This window comes from Brachyistius frenatus, unplaced genomic scaffold (genome assembly GCF_029030835.1).
Source record: "Brachyistius frenatus isolate BFR_SWC_R1_liver_20210118 unplaced genomic scaffold, ASM2903083v1 Contig_105, whole genome shotgun sequence".
Lineage (NCBI taxonomy): Eukaryota > Metazoa > Chordata > Actinopteri > Embiotocidae > Brachyistius > Brachyistius frenatus.
The window spans coordinates 57,005-75,960 of record NW_027210704.1 but is presented as its reverse complement, the minus strand read 5'-3'; the positions used below and the strand labels follow the sequence as shown (position 1 = coordinate 75,960).

At 42.1% G+C, this 18,956-nt stretch overlaps 1 protein-coding gene across 1 annotated transcript; it reads right to left on the bottom strand.

Annotated features, from left to right (window-relative positions):
* Window positions 1-953: 953 nt before the first annotated feature.
* Window positions 954-18,373, bottom strand: dctd (dCMP deaminase). The gene is given in 7 exon segments (XM_069712028.1): window positions 954-2,186; window positions 4,041-4,137; window positions 11,312-11,428; window positions 12,932-13,067; window positions 17,786-17,885; window positions 18,259-18,293; window positions 18,296-18,373. Coding segments are annotated over 7 exon segments (648 nt in total). The 3' UTR covers window positions 954-2,101.
* Between the last annotated feature and the right edge of the window lie 583 nt (window positions 18,374-18,956).

Sequence of the window (18,956 nt, the reverse complement as noted above, 5' to 3'; positions counted from 1 at the left end):
TAGTTGTACTATTTTATCTTTTTTATGATGAAAACAAAAAGTTTGACAGACAACATTGAAAATAATGGTTCAAATGTACAAACTCTGGACAAATATACAAAAGCAACACTTTTGTTGCACCCATTTTCATTAGTTGAAGTAAAAGATGTAAGGGTTCTTTTAAGCTTACAAATTTTTTATTTCTCTTAAATCGTGTTCACAATTGTGTTAAAATCCGTTAGTCACCTTTGCCAAGATAATGCAGCCACAATCCCTCACCTAAAAAGTGTGACACAAAGATGCTGATTAAACAGAAGGTTTATTGCACAGGTGTTCCCTGGACTGCTCAGAATAAAAGGCCCCTCTAAAATATGCAGTTTAAAAAAAGAAGATACAGTGTAAGGCGTAATTTCACATATGGCTACAAAAAACAGGCAGAAAACCAGTGAATATTTGGTGTGACCTCCATTTGCTCATGCAATGTGACATCGCATTCACATAGAGTTGAAAGAGATGTCGCATTAGCATGAATTTGGGCCACCTTGGGCAAATTCTCATGTGTTTAAGGCCACTGTTGCATTAACTTTGCATGTAATCTTAATTTCAGAAATTAGCCTCGTACTTATTCTGGATATGTTTAGTTTCATGTTGGGCACAGACAGACTGAAAGAGAGAATTGGAGCAGATAAAGTAAAACCCATTTGAGGTAAACTTGTTCCTTGATTATTAAATTAAAAAAGGATTTCCATGGTGGCCCTATCCACAGCACAAATGAGTCTTCCTGAGTCTTTGGCTGTACTTTCCACCAAGTTTCATTACCCTGTCAGCAGTTTTCTTGAAACTACCTAAAAACCCAGTAAGCAAAAGTGATCTAAAATGACACAAAATGAAAACCTGTATGCAACGTATTTATCATTCCTTTGTTTGGATTCTAAAACCGCTCCTCAAGATTAATGAACACAGTGACACTAAACTCTTGTTCCCAGTTTTATTGACTCCGACTGCCCTAACACAATCGAAGGACAAGGTGGTATGAAGACAGAATTGAGAAGTGGTTACTGTCACCACATGTACATACATGTAGTCCGTACACAGACACATTAAAAACAAATGGTTGGCTTTCGTACACTCGTTAAAACAGCAGAACAAAACAAGCTTAAACACTGTGGTGAAATCATTCACACGTACATCATGTTTTAAACGCCTTTTGGTAATATGAGCCCTCACCTACTATAGTCAGGTATTCCTGAATACACTGCAATGCAGAGTAGATATTAATTAGTAAAAGTAAATAGTCAAATTAAATAAAACTAACAATTAAAATTTTACAGAGGCCGCTTTGTTGTTTGATAATTCTAACGACTAAAAAATTCAAACTGTTCAGCTGTAGCCAGTGCTCGACAGAGCAACCCTGACGAGGTGCCTCTGCGTACAATCAGCCGGCATATAAAACAAAAAAATTATACCCAGTAAAAAGGGAAATTAGCTTCAGGTTGCAGGACGAGGAAGCCCGGTCATTCTTTACAATGGGCTCTACTGTACAGAAGAGGGATGTACACCCTGAAACCCAGAGTGTTAACACAGATGCCAAGGAAGCGGAAAGTATCGACAGCAGGCTCCCACTATTCAACAGACTGACTTTGTGGGCAGCTTTCATTGTGAATGTGAAGAAAGGTCAAGTGATCTGAATATCAAGGTGCCTCTGTCTGGAACCTTGTTTGAAGGAGGAACAAAATGATTTCTGGTTTTCCCCTGTGCAGACAGCCATGAAAAAAATCTGATTCACAACACACAAGATTTTGAAATCAAACGTTCATTATAGTTTGTACAGAGGTCTTGTGTATTCCTAAAGCCAAAGGGAGTTTTAAAAGAGGAAAAAAAGTGAAAGCAGCAAAGAACACAGCCACAAAGGGTGAAACGTCAAATTAAACAATCTTGAATATCCCGTTAATCAAAATATCAAAAGACGCCAAAGTCGAGGTATCCTTGAGTTTTCCTTTGGACAAAGCAGAGGGCAAGAAGACATACAGAAAAGAGGCATCAAAGTCCCTTTCAATCTTGTCATTCTTCCTCCTCCTCCCCGCCTCATTCAGCGGCTCCCCAAGGTGAGTCTTTAGCATTTTCACTTGGTCGCGCAGTTCAGCATTCCGGGCTGGTTAATGGAATTAAAATCAATGACAATCTCAGTCCTCTTGGGTTTAAACTGCCTGCCAAAACACAGAGAAAAAAAAAAAAAAAAACACATGCATTAGTGATGCACAGGTATGAGGACACATGCGGAAAACGCCACAGAAAAACATGGATGAGGATGAAAGTCCCTTTTTTGAGTCATACTTTTATTTGCCTCCCACCCAGATACATTTTCAAAAAGCCAGTGTCGAAATTTTTACCCACCAAAAACCATACTCCTGGACAGAGGGACAATAGTAGTTACTGGATGTAATTCCAGTTCTAGGAGTGCTTTGCTATCGGTTAAGATGGAAACAGAATTGCCCCTCACCGTCCAGTCAGGAGGTTGCTACCACACAGTTAAGTTCATTATAAAAGTCCATTGCCACAGTTACTCGTCTTCCTTTGAAACTCATTCGCGTGTACCGACACTGGGGCCAACTAGGACTGCGGTTAGGGGGCTATACATGCACTCATAGAACTGTGACGTCCAGTGGCTATTATTTCTATTTTGTTTGTGCTTTGACTTCCAACGAACTTTGCTATTGTGTATTCCCAGAGGAAAAGGGCGTTAGGTATGTGATGTTCTCCCAGCTGGACTCGAATCACACCCTCGTAATCCAGTCCTAACTGTTCGCAAGAGAAAAATAGAAAAAACACAGACCAATGCTGGAGTACAAGCCAGCAAAGGGTGGCATACCTCCAAAACTAGACAATGACACTAATTCTGACCACCAAATAAGGACAAAACCCAATATCATGTCACAAAGATACGACTGAACGAAGGTGGAGGTGGAAGCAGAAGCCCCAGACACGGCCAAGCAGATATCTTCCAACACATCCTTAAAACACCCCAAGTTAAATGCGCCCCGAGACCCCAGCCTCACAGCTCCTGTGGATTGAATCGCAATTTCCAATGAGCAATCCACCAAGTTAACAGAGGAGGAACTCCCTGAGTTCATGTGCCATGGCAAAGAGTCAGGCTGGCCAACTCCAACAGCTCAAAAGGCGGGTCACCCAGCACCATCTTCAGGTCACATCCGGCAACTAGATGAGCAGCAGGCCCTCAATCTGCAGATGTGTCCTGGTCCCAATCACCATGGCAATGCACAACACACATCCCAAAGGTAAGATGTGGCATGATTTTCTTTCTTTCAGCCAATCACACTGCAGCATATACAGACACGGGTCGGTCCACAGCTCTGCTGACATCATCTGAACCAGGTCCGGGAACCACCTGCCAACGGGATAGACATGCTCCTCTGGCTGGTGTGTGTTCATAACTCGTGAGTAGAGGTGAAAGCCAGATAACACACTGCAGTACGCACTGCTCCAATGTGGATCTCTTGCCCTTGATTTTTAGGTTATGGCTTCCTTTCACAGGAGCAAGGTTATTTCCTCCTGTAAGGCTCCCACTAGGTGGCGCCGGGGAGAGAGGTTTACAGAATGACCCCTGAAAGGTTGGGGTTGATGCAGAATTATAACGAAAAACCTTCCTTCCTGTGCTGTCTACACAGCATAGAGAGGACCGCAGAGAAGCACCCACTTCATGTGAACCATCAGCTCCCAGCACCCAGTCCCTCCTTTCCTGAGGCTTTTCCTCAGGAAAGGAGTCCATTCTTTTTCCATGCACCACTCTCTGCGCTCTCACTGATGGTTCTGCCTCTACCCCACCAGCAGGTGTCCCCACCGCGTGTGCTTTTTGACTCATCAGAGACAGACAATTGCAGCAAAGGCAACCGGATCAATATCTCAGCCCCATGAACCTGACCTTTAATTCAGTCAACCAGGAAGCCTCGAGAACACCTTTGAGCACTTTGACTGCCCTCAAAAATTCTTCATTCACTGTTGAAACCAACAAAAGCAGCACTTTCATTTGTTGTGTGATTCACCTGTATTGTATTCTCGCCATGTCGAGCAGCCTTCTGGACGCGGTAAACTCATCCGTGTCATGGTACTTATCAGAAAGATACACCACTTCCTTGAGACCTGGACAGAGGGAGAGAGGGATTATGAAGGGATGCAGATGACAGCAGTGTAACATAAAGATTGTGATTAGTAGATTTAGCAAGAGTTGTGTTTCTTGCCTGGGGAATGTTACACTTTTTGAACCGAAATAATTAAAGTTGGGAAAACAGCCCAATGAGAAGTACGCTGTTCACGCTGAGCACAGTCGTGCTGTGAGGCACCAAAACAAACTCTGATGATGAAAGCTTTTTTTGCCTCCACACAGTAGACCTCTGGTTCTTATTCTTTACTGTGATGAATCTTATTTTATAGGATTCATGATGGAACAGAGAGTAAACAAAAATCATTAAAGGGTGTAACACATCGAAAACAACAGCCATCAGCTTGTCCTCAGACCAGAGCAGGTTAGTTCATAATTTGTATTGAAATTGACGTCTTTTGTTTTTTATATTATTTTCGTGTCAATTTAATATTTTAGTTTTAGAGTGGGTCTCAGTACTACTAGTTTCTTCTTTGTTAGGCTACTTCAAAAATAAAAGGCATCCCTTAATTCTCAAATCTCAACTCAATTTAAACTTGTCATTTCCTTTAAACCAGACCTGGGCATTTTGCGGCCCGCGGGCCACATCCGGCCCTTTGTGCGTCCCTGTCCGGCCCGCGTGAGGCCAATCATAAATTACAAAATAAATTTTAAAAAGTATCTATGTTGAGCGTGCAATACAACGGTGCTGCTTTTGTTTTGAAAAGCATTATTTGTATTACTTCCGTGTGGACGCATGCGCGTGCGTGATTGTGAGTGAATGTGAACAGCGGCAATCACAAATTACAAAATAATTTTTAAAAAACATCTATGTCGTGCGTGCAATACAACTGTGCTGCTTTTATTTTGAAAAGTGTTATTTATGGACGTATGTCCGTGTGTAACCTGTGAGTGAAGGTGCACAGCGACCAGTGATGCCCGGTTACCCCCGAGATGTCAGCTCACGCTAAAAAAAGAAAAGTTGATGACGAATGCCGTGTTTTCAACAAGACATGGACTGCCAAGTATTTCTTTACAGAAATGAAAGGTAAAGCCGTGTGCTTAATTTGTGGTACGCAGGTTGCTGTGTTTAAAGAATATAATTTGAATCGCCACTACACGACGAAGCACGAGGATAAATACCGGAATCTGTCTGATGAAGAGCGCGCAAGGGAGGCTGATGCGTTGATGGTAAAACTGCAAACCCAACAAGGACTTTTTGCCAAATTTCACACTCCCAGAGATGCAGCCGTCAGGACAAGTTTCGTCATTTCTCACAAAATCGCCAGAAAAAGTAAGGCGTTTTCTGACGGAGAGTTTATTAAGGAGTGCTTATTGGACTCTGTTGCGCTGATATGCCCGGAGATGAGGGGCGCATTTGAGAAGGTGTCACTCTCCCGACGCACTGTAACGAGGCGGGTTGAGACCATCGCTGGAAACTTGGAGCTTCAGCTGAAGAACAGAGCGGCCGACTTTGACTGTTTTTCGCTGGCTTTGGATGAGAGCTGCGATGTACGTGACACCGCCCAGCTGCTCATCTTCTTACGTGGGATAACTGCAGACTTTCAAATCACGGAGGAGCTGGCAGCCATGCAGTCAATTAAAGGGACAACCACAGGTAATGACTTGTTCACAGAGGTAAATGCGTGTTTGGACATGTTAGGACTGAAATGGGACAAGCTGGCAGGTGTGACAACAGATGGTTGTCCAAATCTGACGGGGAAAAATGTCGGACTTTTAAAGAGGATGCAGGATAAAGTGACAGAAATTAACCCTGTGCAGAAATTGACATTTTTGCATTGTATTATACATCAGGAAGTGTTGTGTAAGACAGTGTTAAAAATTAACCATGTTGTTGATGCTGTAAGTAAAACAGTTAACTTTATCAGAGCGAGAGCGTTAAATCATAGACAATTTGTTGCACTTTTGGAGGAAAATGAGAGTGAACATGGTGACATAAGCTACCACAGCAACGTCAGGTGGCTCAGCCTGAGAAAGTTGCAGCTTCTCTCAAGCCAAGTGAAGGACAACATGCTGACCCACTTGCCAACACTAAAGGAAGCCACAAGATCAGCCGATCACCTCCACAAGTACTCAAGCAAGTTAGAAGCACTGCATGGAGAGTTTTCGAGGCGATTTCAAGATTTCAAAACTCTTGAGAGTGAAATGCACATGGTTTCTTCTCCCTTCAACTGCAGTGTGGACAATGCACCAAGCGATGTTCAGATGGAGCTCATTGACCTGCAGTCTGACCTACTTCTGGCAGAGCACTTCAGGTCAGTCTCACTGCTGGACTTTTACTCCTCCCTCAAAGAGGAGAACTTTCCACACCTGAGGAGGCATGCTCAGAGGATTCTGGTCCTCTTTGGATCCACCTATGTATGTGAACAGACATTTTCTGTGATGAAGTTCAACAAATCCAAACACAGATCCTCTATCACTGATGAGCACCTCTCAGCTGTCCTTCGCATAGCCACCTCAGACATTCAGACAGATTTCAATGTCCTTGTTCAAGCCCAGAACAGACTGGATTATTCGCACTGAAGAGGTGGAAAACATAACAAGTTATTGTTTGTTGTATTGCAGTATTTCTATAAACTTGTTAAGTTGTTTGTTGTTTTTCCTTGTTTGTGGAACAAAGTTAAAGTGTGAACAAGTTAAAAATAAATTGCAGTGATTCAATGATTGTTTTTGTTTTCTTATTTCAATTTCACATAGCCTAATATAAATATTTAAGGATTAAGAGTTTAAATAAAACCATCAAAAGCAATCTGCTTTTGTATAAAGTTAAGTTGGGTTAAATGAAATTATTATTATTATTATTTTTTATCTTACGGTATATCAAAAATAATATTGAGCAAAATTTAATTGAAATATTGTCGATGTGGCCCTCCAGCAGTGCTCGGGTTGCTCATGCGGCCCCCGGTAAAAATTAATTGCCCACCCCTGCTTTAAACAATGGCAAGAACAGGGGTCCAGTCTTTCAAATGTGCACTTCAAACACATGGGGCCTGATTTACTAAGATATCAAATAAAGGGTACTTAATTGCGTGTTTCTTCCAAAAGTTTGCAAATAATTTTTGTTTTGCACCTGTTTTGCGGGTGATTTACTAAGAGTAATTGCGTCATTAAATAAGGGGTTTGCGTGTGTTAAAGTGATTCCAGCAATGGAAAACAGTGCGACCGCAAAAGGAAAAAGGAAATCTGATCCCATTGATATGAAGAAATATAAATATAACAAGAACAAAATGCTATTTGGAGAAGCAAGGAAGTCAATACAGTGGGTAAAACAAACAGGGGGAAAAAAGGCTTAATAAAACGTCAGCAAATAAAAGTGTAGGGACGGTGGATGAGATCCTCTAACAAACACCGATCAGCTCTTTCTGTGATGAGCAGGGAACTTTTCATCCAGTGCCTCGCGAGTGCTTGGGAGCCTTTTGAAGTCACCTGTGAATTCTGCGGTACACAGCATTCAGTACTTAGACAGCTCACCTGAATAACGGGACAGCATGGGATATCAAAGAAACATTACGCTGGAATGACCGAGAGGCAAAAAAATGCTGAATCGCAAGAAGTTTTGACATTGCTAGTATTTCGTGGCTCCTCCTTGTTGTTGGCTGTCAATCATCATTCAGTTCATTCAATAACTCAGAAATGTCATCGCTGGACAAACAATATGTCGGAATAACTTTTCCTTCTGTCATCTCAAAAATGTTTTCACGAGTATAAAACTACGGTGGCGCCGTGCTAGCGGCAGCCTGTTACAGCAGCTCCCCCGAGTGTGTTTTGTTTTAAGTATTTTTCTTTCTCCTCTCTTTGGAGTTGTTGTTTTTTTTTTCTTCACGTGTGTTAAGTGTCGGTCAGACAATGGACCGTAACTTTTCCACTTTTCTGGTGGCTCTTCTACTTTTTTCCTTCTTCGTAACAGAGAGCTACGCACAGCGGATTGGGGCCATTGTTTACTCTCGTGATCAGCTGATCGCGCTGAGTAGGCATCTACTGCTGCGGCCCGGAGCGAGGCCTGAAATCCCGGACGAACTTCGGAGAAGACGTCGGGGTTGCTGAGCTGGAGCTCAACTGAAGGCGAAGAGGAGGAGATATAAACCGTCGGTACCGGTGATTTTAATGGGGAACGTGAGGACGGATGAGCTCGGCGTGCTGGTAAAGACCCAGCGGGAATACCGGAAGTGCAGCATCATGTGTTTCACCGAGACATGGCTGCACTCACATTTCCCGGACCACAGCGTGGCCGTACCCGGCTTCAGGACTGTTCGGGCGGACAGAGACGTTGTGCAGAGTGGCAAGAAGAAGGGTGGAGGGATTGTAGTCTATGTGAACGAGAGGTGGTGCAATCCCGACCATGTGTGTGTGTGAAGGAACGTTTCTGCAGCCCGAACATTGAACTTCTAGCCGTGGGGATGCGCCCGTATGATTTGCCGAGGGAGTTCTCGTCCGCCATTGTTATTGCTGTGTACGTTCCTCCATCAGCTGATGCAGATGCAGCAGTGAACACCATCTACTCCACTGTGTCCAAACTTCAGACACCATAGGGAACTGTTCTGTCTCCCTTCCTGTTCACCTTATACACAACTGACTTCCAGTGCAACTCAGAGTCCTGCCATCTGCAGAAGTTCTCTGATGACTCTGCAGTGGTCGGGTGTATAAGGGTACGGGAGGACGAGTACAGGGCAGTAGTGGATGACTTTGTGGAGTGGGCGGGAAGAAATCACCTGCTCCTGAACGTGGCCAAGACCAGAGAGATGGTGGTCGACTTCAGGAGGAAGACGACGGCTCCACAACCGCTGAGAGTTCTGGGAGAGGAGGTGGACATGGTGGAGGAGTACAAGTACCTGAGTGTCTCCATCGACAACAGACTGAACTGGAAGACCAACATCAACACTGTCTACAAGAAGGGGATGAGTCGACTCTTTTTCTTGAGGAAACTTCGATCCTTCAATGTGTGCAGCGAGATGTTGGAGATGTTCTACCAGTCTGTTGTGGCCAGTGCTTTGTACTTCGCTGTGGTCTGCTGGGGGAGCAGCATTGGAGCCGGTGACACCAACAGACTTAACAAACTGGTTAAGAAGGCCGGCTCCATCATCGGCTACAAACTAGATAGTCTGGAAAAGGTGGTGGAGAGGAGGACGCTGATCAAACTATTGTCCATATTGGATAATCCTGTCCACCCTCTCCACCACCTGCTGCAGGGACAGTGGAGCACTTTCTCCAAAAGACTCCTCCAGCTCCGCTGTCACAAGGACAGATACAGGAGATCATTCCTGATACAGGAGATCATTCCTGCCGACTGCAATAAGACTGTACAATAACTCACCTCTGGCAAAATCCATCACACAACAATAACACTGTTGACTGTGTTTCTTGGTTGTTTGTGTATATATATATATATATATATATATACGCTGTACTGTATATACTGTGCATTTTATATTTTATATTTTTTACTGTTATTTTATTGCTTTTTATTATTTTATTATTATTTTATTGCTTTCCTGTATGCTGCTGTAGCGAAAAAATTTCCCCTTGGGGATTAATAAAGTAACTACCTAACCTAACCTAAAACCACGTTCTCTACGTATTCTTTAGTTTCCCTGCGTCTCCTTCTCAACACAATAATAGCAGTCGTCTCTCCAGATTTGCGCACCTGATTAATACGTTCCTTTCAGTTGTACTAAAATATAGACACAATCACTTCTCCTATTTCTATTTTCAGGTTTAGTAAATATCATTGCAGGTGCTAACTTGTTTGCCTGAATGCATATGCAATATTGGGCATTTCTACTTGAACGTGCAAAATACAGGGAGAGGAAATGCAAATAGATAAATTTAGCACCTCGAAGGATATTTACTAAACCTGAAAGTAGATATAGGAGAAGTGACTGCGTGTGTATTTAAGTACGACTGGAGGGCACGTATTAATCAGATGTACATTAGAAGAGATGGCTGCTCTTAATGTGGGGAGAAGGAGACGCAGGGGAAACCAAAGAATACATAGAAAATGTGGTTTTACACCCATGTAAACATTTTTGAAATGTCAGAGGCAAAGATTATTCAGACATATTGTCTGTCCAGCAATGACATTTTTTAGTTATTGAATGAATTGAATGATGACATGAAGAAGGAGCTGGACCTGCTGCTCAGTGTTGGTTAGAGGCATCGCATCTACCATCGTTTATTTGCCCACATTTTATTATGAGTCAATTTGACATCTTTCTTATATATCTTATTATAATCTATTGATCTTTTTGTTTTTCCCACAGCTTTGACTTTTTTCCACTGATAATCCTATACTGCGTTTCTTCTTATCTTCATATTTCTTTGCTGTAGCTCAACTTATTGCTTATTGGCCTCCTTCACCAGTAACTCTGATTCAATGGATTTTAATGAATAAAATCCAAATCCAACCTGATATCAATGGCGCAATTATTCTTAGTAAATCCCCACAAAATGGGTGTAAAAGAAACGTGCAAACTTTTGGAACAAGCAAATTTAGTACTTACAAATTTTAGATCTTAGTAAACTTTAGTGTATAAACTCGATTTGCAGATGATTAAAAGTTGCTGAATCCGACATAGTTTGAAGACTTTAGTGGATCAGGTCTCCACACTAACCTTTTTTTCCCCTACACACAGAGGGACAGCTTTCATCATCCGTCGCATAGTCATATATGTGCAAAATAATTCACAGGGCTGTTTGAGCGTGCTGTGAAAAGGTGCTTGGAGAGATCCTGCCTGCCTGAAGCAGACTCTGCCCACTGAGAGGCTGAGGCTGAGTGACTGACCATTAGTGGCTGGCAATCCACTGATCATTATTGTTGCAAATTTACTCTCCGATTTAAAACCCCATTTTATTTCATCTGAGCTGTGGCCTGCTGTGAGCTGTTCGAGCAGAGAAGTTTTCACACCAACCAAAAAAATGTTTTAAGTTAAAATGTGATTTTTCTTCTGAGTGAGTGAAGCAGTCAGGTCAGTGTGTGTAACGACTTTCTCTTGACTAATAAGAAATACTAATAGAGTTAGCAACAACTTTAAGCAGTAAAAATTAAGTTTTAATATAAAAATAAATATAAGCCACATAAAAGAGCATTTTTGGCCTTCAAATAGCAACATCAGTGAGAGCAGAGGGTCAGACTGTGTGTGTGTGTGTGTCATCACCCACCTGCCTGGATGATGAGCTTGGCACACTCGTTGCAGGGGAACAGAGCCACGTACATGGTGCAGCCTTTCACATCAGCACTGTTCTTGTTCATGATGGCGTTCAGCTCCGCATGGCAGACTGTGGACAGAGTGTGTGTGTGTGTGTGGGGGGGGGGGGGTCCTCAGAATTCAAGGTTACAGTACATTACCAATCTGAATGCTGACATCATATTTTCATGACTGCATTGTGTTCTTCTAGCATTAAGCTAGGAAGAAGGAGCAGCTCACACATCTGACTTTATGTTGGATTTTAAACTTCAGTTCAATCCACTCTTATTTTAAGACTTGAGTTCGTCAAGTGAAGTCACCTGAGGAAATGACTCTGGAGTGACAAAAAGCTTAAACTTTGTCACATATAAAATGTCATGACCTTCGAATAGACGTCGTGAAATATCTTTTATGATGTCTGGCTGTTGTTCCGCCACCAGGTAAAGACACACTACATTGGTGTGAACACACTGTATCACCTTGGGGTCACCATTAGGACTCTGAATGGTTTTGTGTCACACATGCAGAACACTGGTTTGCTGTGTGACTTTTTTCACCGGAGAAACATCGCCATTGGTGATCCTCTGCCACCCTCTACAGGCCAACGTTTGAACTGTACACATGAAGAGACCTCAGCACCACAATCAGGACAAGCACCGTTATGCAAAGAATTACAGCATAAAGTAAGTCTTGTCAAACAAAACTCACTTTATCAACAAAAAATAACTCCTTATTTACAATCAGAAAGGCTCTGCTCCTGTTTTCTTATCAACAAATTCACCAGAGGAAACCGGAACAAGAGGGAAAAATGGAAGTGTTTGGGGGGAATTTGGTCTTCACATTAAATCATCTAATTAAATGCTTATTATCAATGGAAGTGATTACATATTACTGCATGTTAAATTAGTTTTATACACACGTCAAGTTGTAAAAGACTGCACTTTGTCTTTGAGCATACAGTAGACCTATGCGTTGAATTAATGTGAATTAAACAGCATCTAAAGCTCTTATTTTGACCGCTGATGTAGTCGTTGTTTCTATATTAGTCACAGACTCACTGTTCTGGAAAGCTACGTCACTTTTAGGAGTTTTTTGGTAACTTTTAGTCCCATGGTTCTCTAAATTCAATAAATAAATTAAAAAAAGATTAGAACAAAAATATGTCTGAGGTGCATCAAAAGAAGCGATTACATATGTATTCCTTTATATGTAGTGCCTTAAGAAGAAGAAAACAAAAATCCTCAACTTGCAATTTTTTTGTAATTCCCGCAATTTTTCGCAAAAAACTCACTTAAATCTCTGCGAATTACATCACAATTTTTGAGAAAATCTACCGCAAACATAAAAATGTTTTTATCGCAACTACCACAAAAAAAAATCTGTGAAATCCTGAACGGACTGATTACTTTGTCGAACATGCATATTCTCTTTAACCAAACTGTTTGAGTGCATGTGTGTGTGTGTGTGTGTGTGTGTGTGTGTGTGTGTGTGTGTGTGTGTGTGTGTGTGTGTGTGTGTGTGTGTGTTTGTGTGTGTGTGTGTGTGTGTGTGTGTGTGTGTGTGTGTGTGTGTGTGTGTGCACCTGTGTTCCTACCATAAGGGTATTTTCTGTCCAGCCAATCATCAGCAGAGCGCGACCACGGTAGCAGGTCATCATCACAGCCATTGGGCATTCCATTGTAACCGATGCCAACGATCTTATTCTCCTGGTTCACTATACACGCTCCCACCTGCAGAGAGAGAGAGTCCAGCCACACACCAATGGGTCAGAAAAAAAATCCAATAATCAACGGCAGCGGTGGCCGTTCACAAACTGATTCATGTGATCGCAAGTTTCTGAGGTGTTTAGGACCAATTACAATAACTTCCGGTTTGTGCTCCACACAATCCAACAATTCCTGAGAAAACTGAGGTCAAAGGTCCTTGACACAGCAGAACTTTACAATATTATACAGAGAAACCCAACAATTCAACAATTCCCACATAAATTAGGAGGGAAAAACTCCTCTTTAAGGGAGAAAAACCACCAACAGAGGGAAGGAAAAACTCCCTCTGAAAAGGAAGACACCTCCGACAGAACCAGGCTCAGAGGTGGGCAGCCATCTGCCTTGAGAGGTTGGGGTGAGGGGAGAGCAGAAAGAGAAAAGGACAGCATAGAGATACAAAACATGAACTGGTGGTGGGGCTGACAATCACAGAGCAGAGACATGCAGCTCCATGGCGGGAATATCTGCAAAAGAAAGAACAGAAACTACGCGAGTGTAATTTCTGTTGGGAGGCAACAGACAGTTCTCTATGGGAGAGGAGCCTGAAAACTGAAGGCTCTGGCTCCCATTCTACTTTTGGAAACTCTGGGAACCACAAGTAGACCAGAGTTCTGAGAGCTATTATTATTATGAGATGTCTAAAATATGATGGAGCCTGGTCATGAAGAGCTTTGTAAGTGAGCAAGAGAATTTTAAATTATATTCTTGATTTAACAGGAAGTCAATGAAGAGAAGCTAAAACAGGAGAAATATGATCTCTGGCTAAATCCCGTCAGTACTCTTGCTGCAGCATTTTGGATCAACAGCAGGGTTTTTAATGTGTAATTTGGACATACTAACAACAAGGAATTTACCTGCTTCACACTGAGGCAGGATTTTCCTGATTTTATTAATATTACATCGATGAAAGAAGGCAGCCCTGGAGATTTGCTTTATATGGTGGCTAAAGGACAAGTCCTCATCAAAGATGACTCCAAGGTTCCTCACAGTGTTGCTGGAGGCCAAGACAACGTCATCTAGAGTAACTAAGCGATTAGAGAAAGAGTTTCTGAGGTGTTTAGGACCAAGTACAATAACTTTCATTTTGTCTGAATTTAGAAGCGAGAAATTGTTGGTCATCCAAGCCTTTATGTCTTTCAGACATGTTTCAAGTTTTATTAACTGATTTGTTTCGTCTGCTGTCATCTGCATAACAATGGAAGTTGATACAGTGCTTCCTGATGATATCTCCTAATGGAAAAATGTACAAAGTAAAAAGTATTGGGCCTAACACTGATCCTTGTGGAACTCCATAGCTAACTCTGGTTTGTCTGAAAGACTCATTGTTTACATGAACAAACTGAAATCTATCTGATAAGTACGATTTGAACTAGTCTAATGCAGTTATTTTTATCCTCGTAACATTTTCCAGTCGCTGTAGTAAAATCGTGTGATCAACTGTATCAAAAGCAACACTGAGGTCCATAAAAAAATTTCAGAGACAAGTCTCAGGCTATTAGAAGATGGTTTGTAACTTTCACTAGTGCTGTTTCTTTGCTATGAAGAACTCTAAAACCTGACTGAAAATATTCAAACAGACCATTCCTCTGGAAATGATCACAAAATGGATTTGCTAAAACTTTTTCAAGGATTTTAGAAATAAACGGCAGGTTGTAAATTGGTCTGTAGTTTCCTAAAACAGCTGGATCAAGAGTCGGCTTTTTAAGTAAAGGTTTAATTACACCCACTTTAAAAGCCTGTGGTATATGTACCGGTTACAATAGATAGGTTGATCTGATGTAATATGGAAGTACTAATTAAAGGGAAGACTTCCTTGAAGAGTTTAGTTGGGATGGGATCAAAGAGACAGGTGAGGAAATAATTGCAGTTAGCTCAGAGAGATCAACAGGAAAGAAATGTTGAAGGTACAAATCTGGTCCCACTTTTGCTTCCAGGGCTGCTGTGCTTAACATCACATCAGTGACGGTGGCAGGAAGGGTCTTCCCAATTCTCTCCCTAATATTAAGAATTTTATTAGTAAAGTACAAACATCTACTGTAATGGGATTTATTCCACATGCTGTGTGGTCCATTATTGTAATTTCAAATGTTAATAAGAAGTGGTCGGCCAAAAGAGGGTATTGAGGAAATACAAAAACATTTTCAGTTTCCATGCCATATGACAGAACCAGATCAAGGTTGCGGTTACCACAGTGAGTGGGTTTATTTACATGCTGAGAAAAAGTCAATAGTCTAATAATGAGCTGAAAGTAGAACTGAGGCTGTCGTTGTCCATGTCAAAATGAATGTTAAAGTCTCTCACTATCATCATTTTATCTGAACTCAGCACTAAATCTGATAAAATGTCAGAGAACTAGGTCAGAAACTCTGAATGAGGACCAGGTGGGCGATAAACAATAACAAATATAATCTTTTTTTTGTGTTTTCCAATTTGGGTGTGAGAGACTAAGAATCAGACTTTCAAAGGAATTACGACAAAATTTAGGTCTCGGATTAATTGATAAACTTGAGTGGAAGATTTCTGCCACTCTTCCTCCTCAGCCAGAATCTCGAGGAATGTGATAATTAATATGACTGGGAGGAGTTGCTTCATTAATACTAGCATGTTCGTCCTGCTGCAGCCAAGTCACTGTGAGACAGAATAAATCAATCTGATGATCAGTTATCAAATCATTTACTAACAGAGATTTAGACCAGAGATCCGATATTTAATCATCTGCATTTAATTGTCATATTTTTTTGATCCATTAAATTGGTAGGATAAATTTTTATTGATACATCTTTTGTTGAATTGTTTTTCAAATATAGGTGGTATTGGAACAGAAACAACCTCTATGGGATGTTGAAGGTTTTGGGTGAGTGACAGCTCTAAAGAAGCTGCAGAGGAGCGTGTAAGACTACAACTCTGCGTCCTGGCCTCAACCCTGGATGTCAGTTTTAGGGCTGTTAAGAGACACGGCCATGTTTCTAGAAAGAAGAGCTGCGCCATCTAAAGTAGGATGGATCCAGATCAGATCAGGCTTTCCCCAGAAAGTATTCCAAATGTCAATGAAGCCCACATTGTTAGCGGGACACCACCTCGACAACCAGCGAAGACATACGGCTAAACATGTCATCACTGGTCCAATTAGGAAGGAGTCCAGAGAAAACTACGGAGTCCGACATTGGTTTTGCAAAGTTGCACACCGATTCCACGTTAACTAGATGTATTACAGGTACCATTATCGTTAAAGGAGGCAGGGTTATAACTAAACATGTCACACACCGAGCAGGAAAAACAAGAAGCGGAGGGAGAGGGAAGCCATTGCTAACTGCTAAACTAGCGGTACCGAAACGCCAAGTGAAGTGAACGTTGGTCAAATATTTAACAGTAGAACTGCTCAAGTAGAGCAAGCGTGAGTTATAACTTGAAACTAAAAGAAGTGCAGAGATATTGAGAGGTTTAATTCAGGAAAAGAAGCTGAAATAGAAGTAACACCAGTCACAACGTTTGTAAATATGAAGTGACGCAATACGCTCGCAGTAACGTCAGACGTCCAAACAGCCACTCTCACAGGACCCAACCGGTCCACATGGCTATGGACTGTAAGGAGGAAATCCACAGAGAACCCAAGCAGTCTGTGGACTTCAACTCACAACACCGACGGTAACCACCGAGCCACGGTTGTAGTTGTAGTTGGGCTGTCTGGGTCTTCGTATGGAGTTTTCACCTTCATCAGTAATAACGGTAACAAAATGTGTGCTTATTGAAGAAATAAAAGGCTGGAGGTATTGTGGAGGATTTTTTTTTTCTCCACACAAACAACCTCCCCTCCTCACCCCCAACACACACACACACACACACACACACACACACACACACACACACACACACACACACACACACACACACACTGTGGAATATAGATCTGCTTAGTGCATATGAGGGCTCATATGTTGTATGCTAATACAATATAATTTGGGTTGTCTTCCACTAAAAGTCATGTATATTGATGTATTCTTGGTTGGTTGGTGGAGGTGGGGGTTGTCTTCCTTCACCCCCTGGAGTCCTCCAGACAGCCATCTGATAATGCCTCAAAGAACAACTGTATGTGACCCCACAGGTTGCAGACCTCCTACTGTGACCTTTTGGTTTGGCCAAGCAGTATCACTCTCATTTACATCCACAGCCTTTTGTCTACACCTTAAGATTGGTAGTGATGGTACGACCTATATGTAAGTAATATGATATGATATATATATATATATGTGTTGTATTGTTGTAAACATATCCTAGCACAGAAGCACAAAATATATACTGACTGTAAGCATTGTAGAACACATGGCTTATGCAGGAACTTAACACGTCGGGGTCACAGTAGGGTGCAACTCACTATCAGATCAAAAGGGGGATGTGGTTCAAACAGAGGACAGTGGAAAAGTACTGAGACAAACATACTATGCAAATGTCCCGCCACAACCTAGGTAACGCCTCTTCCTATAGTATAAGTGTATGTGCCGGAAAGGGGGAAGTCAGACTCCAACAAAGAGACCTCAGGTTGATGTTGGGCTCTCCAAGATGTCTTGTAAACTACACTTAATAAAAATCAACTAAGACCGGTAAATGCCTAAAAGACTGCTTCTATCAACGGACTCGGGGAAAACGATTGGGGACAATAATTTGAGATACAACAACACACCTACCTGTGAGCTCGGGTCTTTGCTCCTCTGAGATGACAGAAAGGCCACCGCCATGAAGTACTCGGGCCATTCCAGGTAGTCTTCTCTTTTCCGGGTTGTGCTGCTGCAGAGAAACACACAGACAGCTTTAAGAGAGAAAACAAACAACAATACCATCAACATCGAGTCTCCTTAAAGTCTTCAATCAAAGGTTCAGGGTTTGTGACTGACGACTGAAACACAGCGCTTCACTTCATCGGTCTCAAAGCGCTTTTATACCGTTTTCGCTCAGCCGAAAGCATAAAGCTCGAGTTAGCAGAAGAAAGCTGATCAACTAACCGTCGTGGTGCTGAGAGTTTCCCAGTATACACCCATGAACCAAAAACATTACCCAAACAACATAACAGGAGCACAGACTGTATATAAAGATCTGGTTTAACGTCCACTCCTTTACTGTTTGTGTCTGTCCAGTGGAGATAAGACGTTTCGGTATTCACCCGTTCAGAGGACCAGGCTGCTGCTGCTGCTGCTGCTGCTGTCCATCGTCAAACCCTCCGTCCTTCTGTCTCTGTGCTGCGGTGACGACACGTCAAACACGAAGCAGGACGGCATCTCCCGCGCTTACACCAAAAACGTCATTACACCCTGTCTTCTGACTGACAGGACGAAGTCCTGAGTTCCCCACCGACGGATCCTTCCTCGGATCAGACCGGGATTTCGTCATCCAGGGCGGGCTCTCATTACCACGCCCCCTTCGGGAGGGGGGGGGGGGGGGGCTTTCAAAATAACCAGTTTAAATACTAACGCTGAAGAGTTGCTGTGTAGTTCGTTGCACCAACAAAGATGTGGAAAAACTCCGATTTTTCTCCCTGTGATGTCCTAAAATAGTGTTTGATAGAAGGGCTCTATGGGCACCACTCTATACAAGGGAAGAGTGACCTGATATCACTAAGGACGGCTCAAATTCAACTTTTTTTTCTATCTTCAGCATTTTGTGAACATCAAAGTAGGCCACAATAACATGTTGTTGTTTTTTTATTGTTGCTGGGCTACTTATGTACAGATTAGTTATGGGAGCGCATCTATATGAACAATAATAAACTGCAAATATCCCACTGTGAAACAGGAATCTCTTCTGTAATAAAAACACTTGACGTGAAAGGAAAATGTATTGGAGTTTTGTAAACAGATCAGA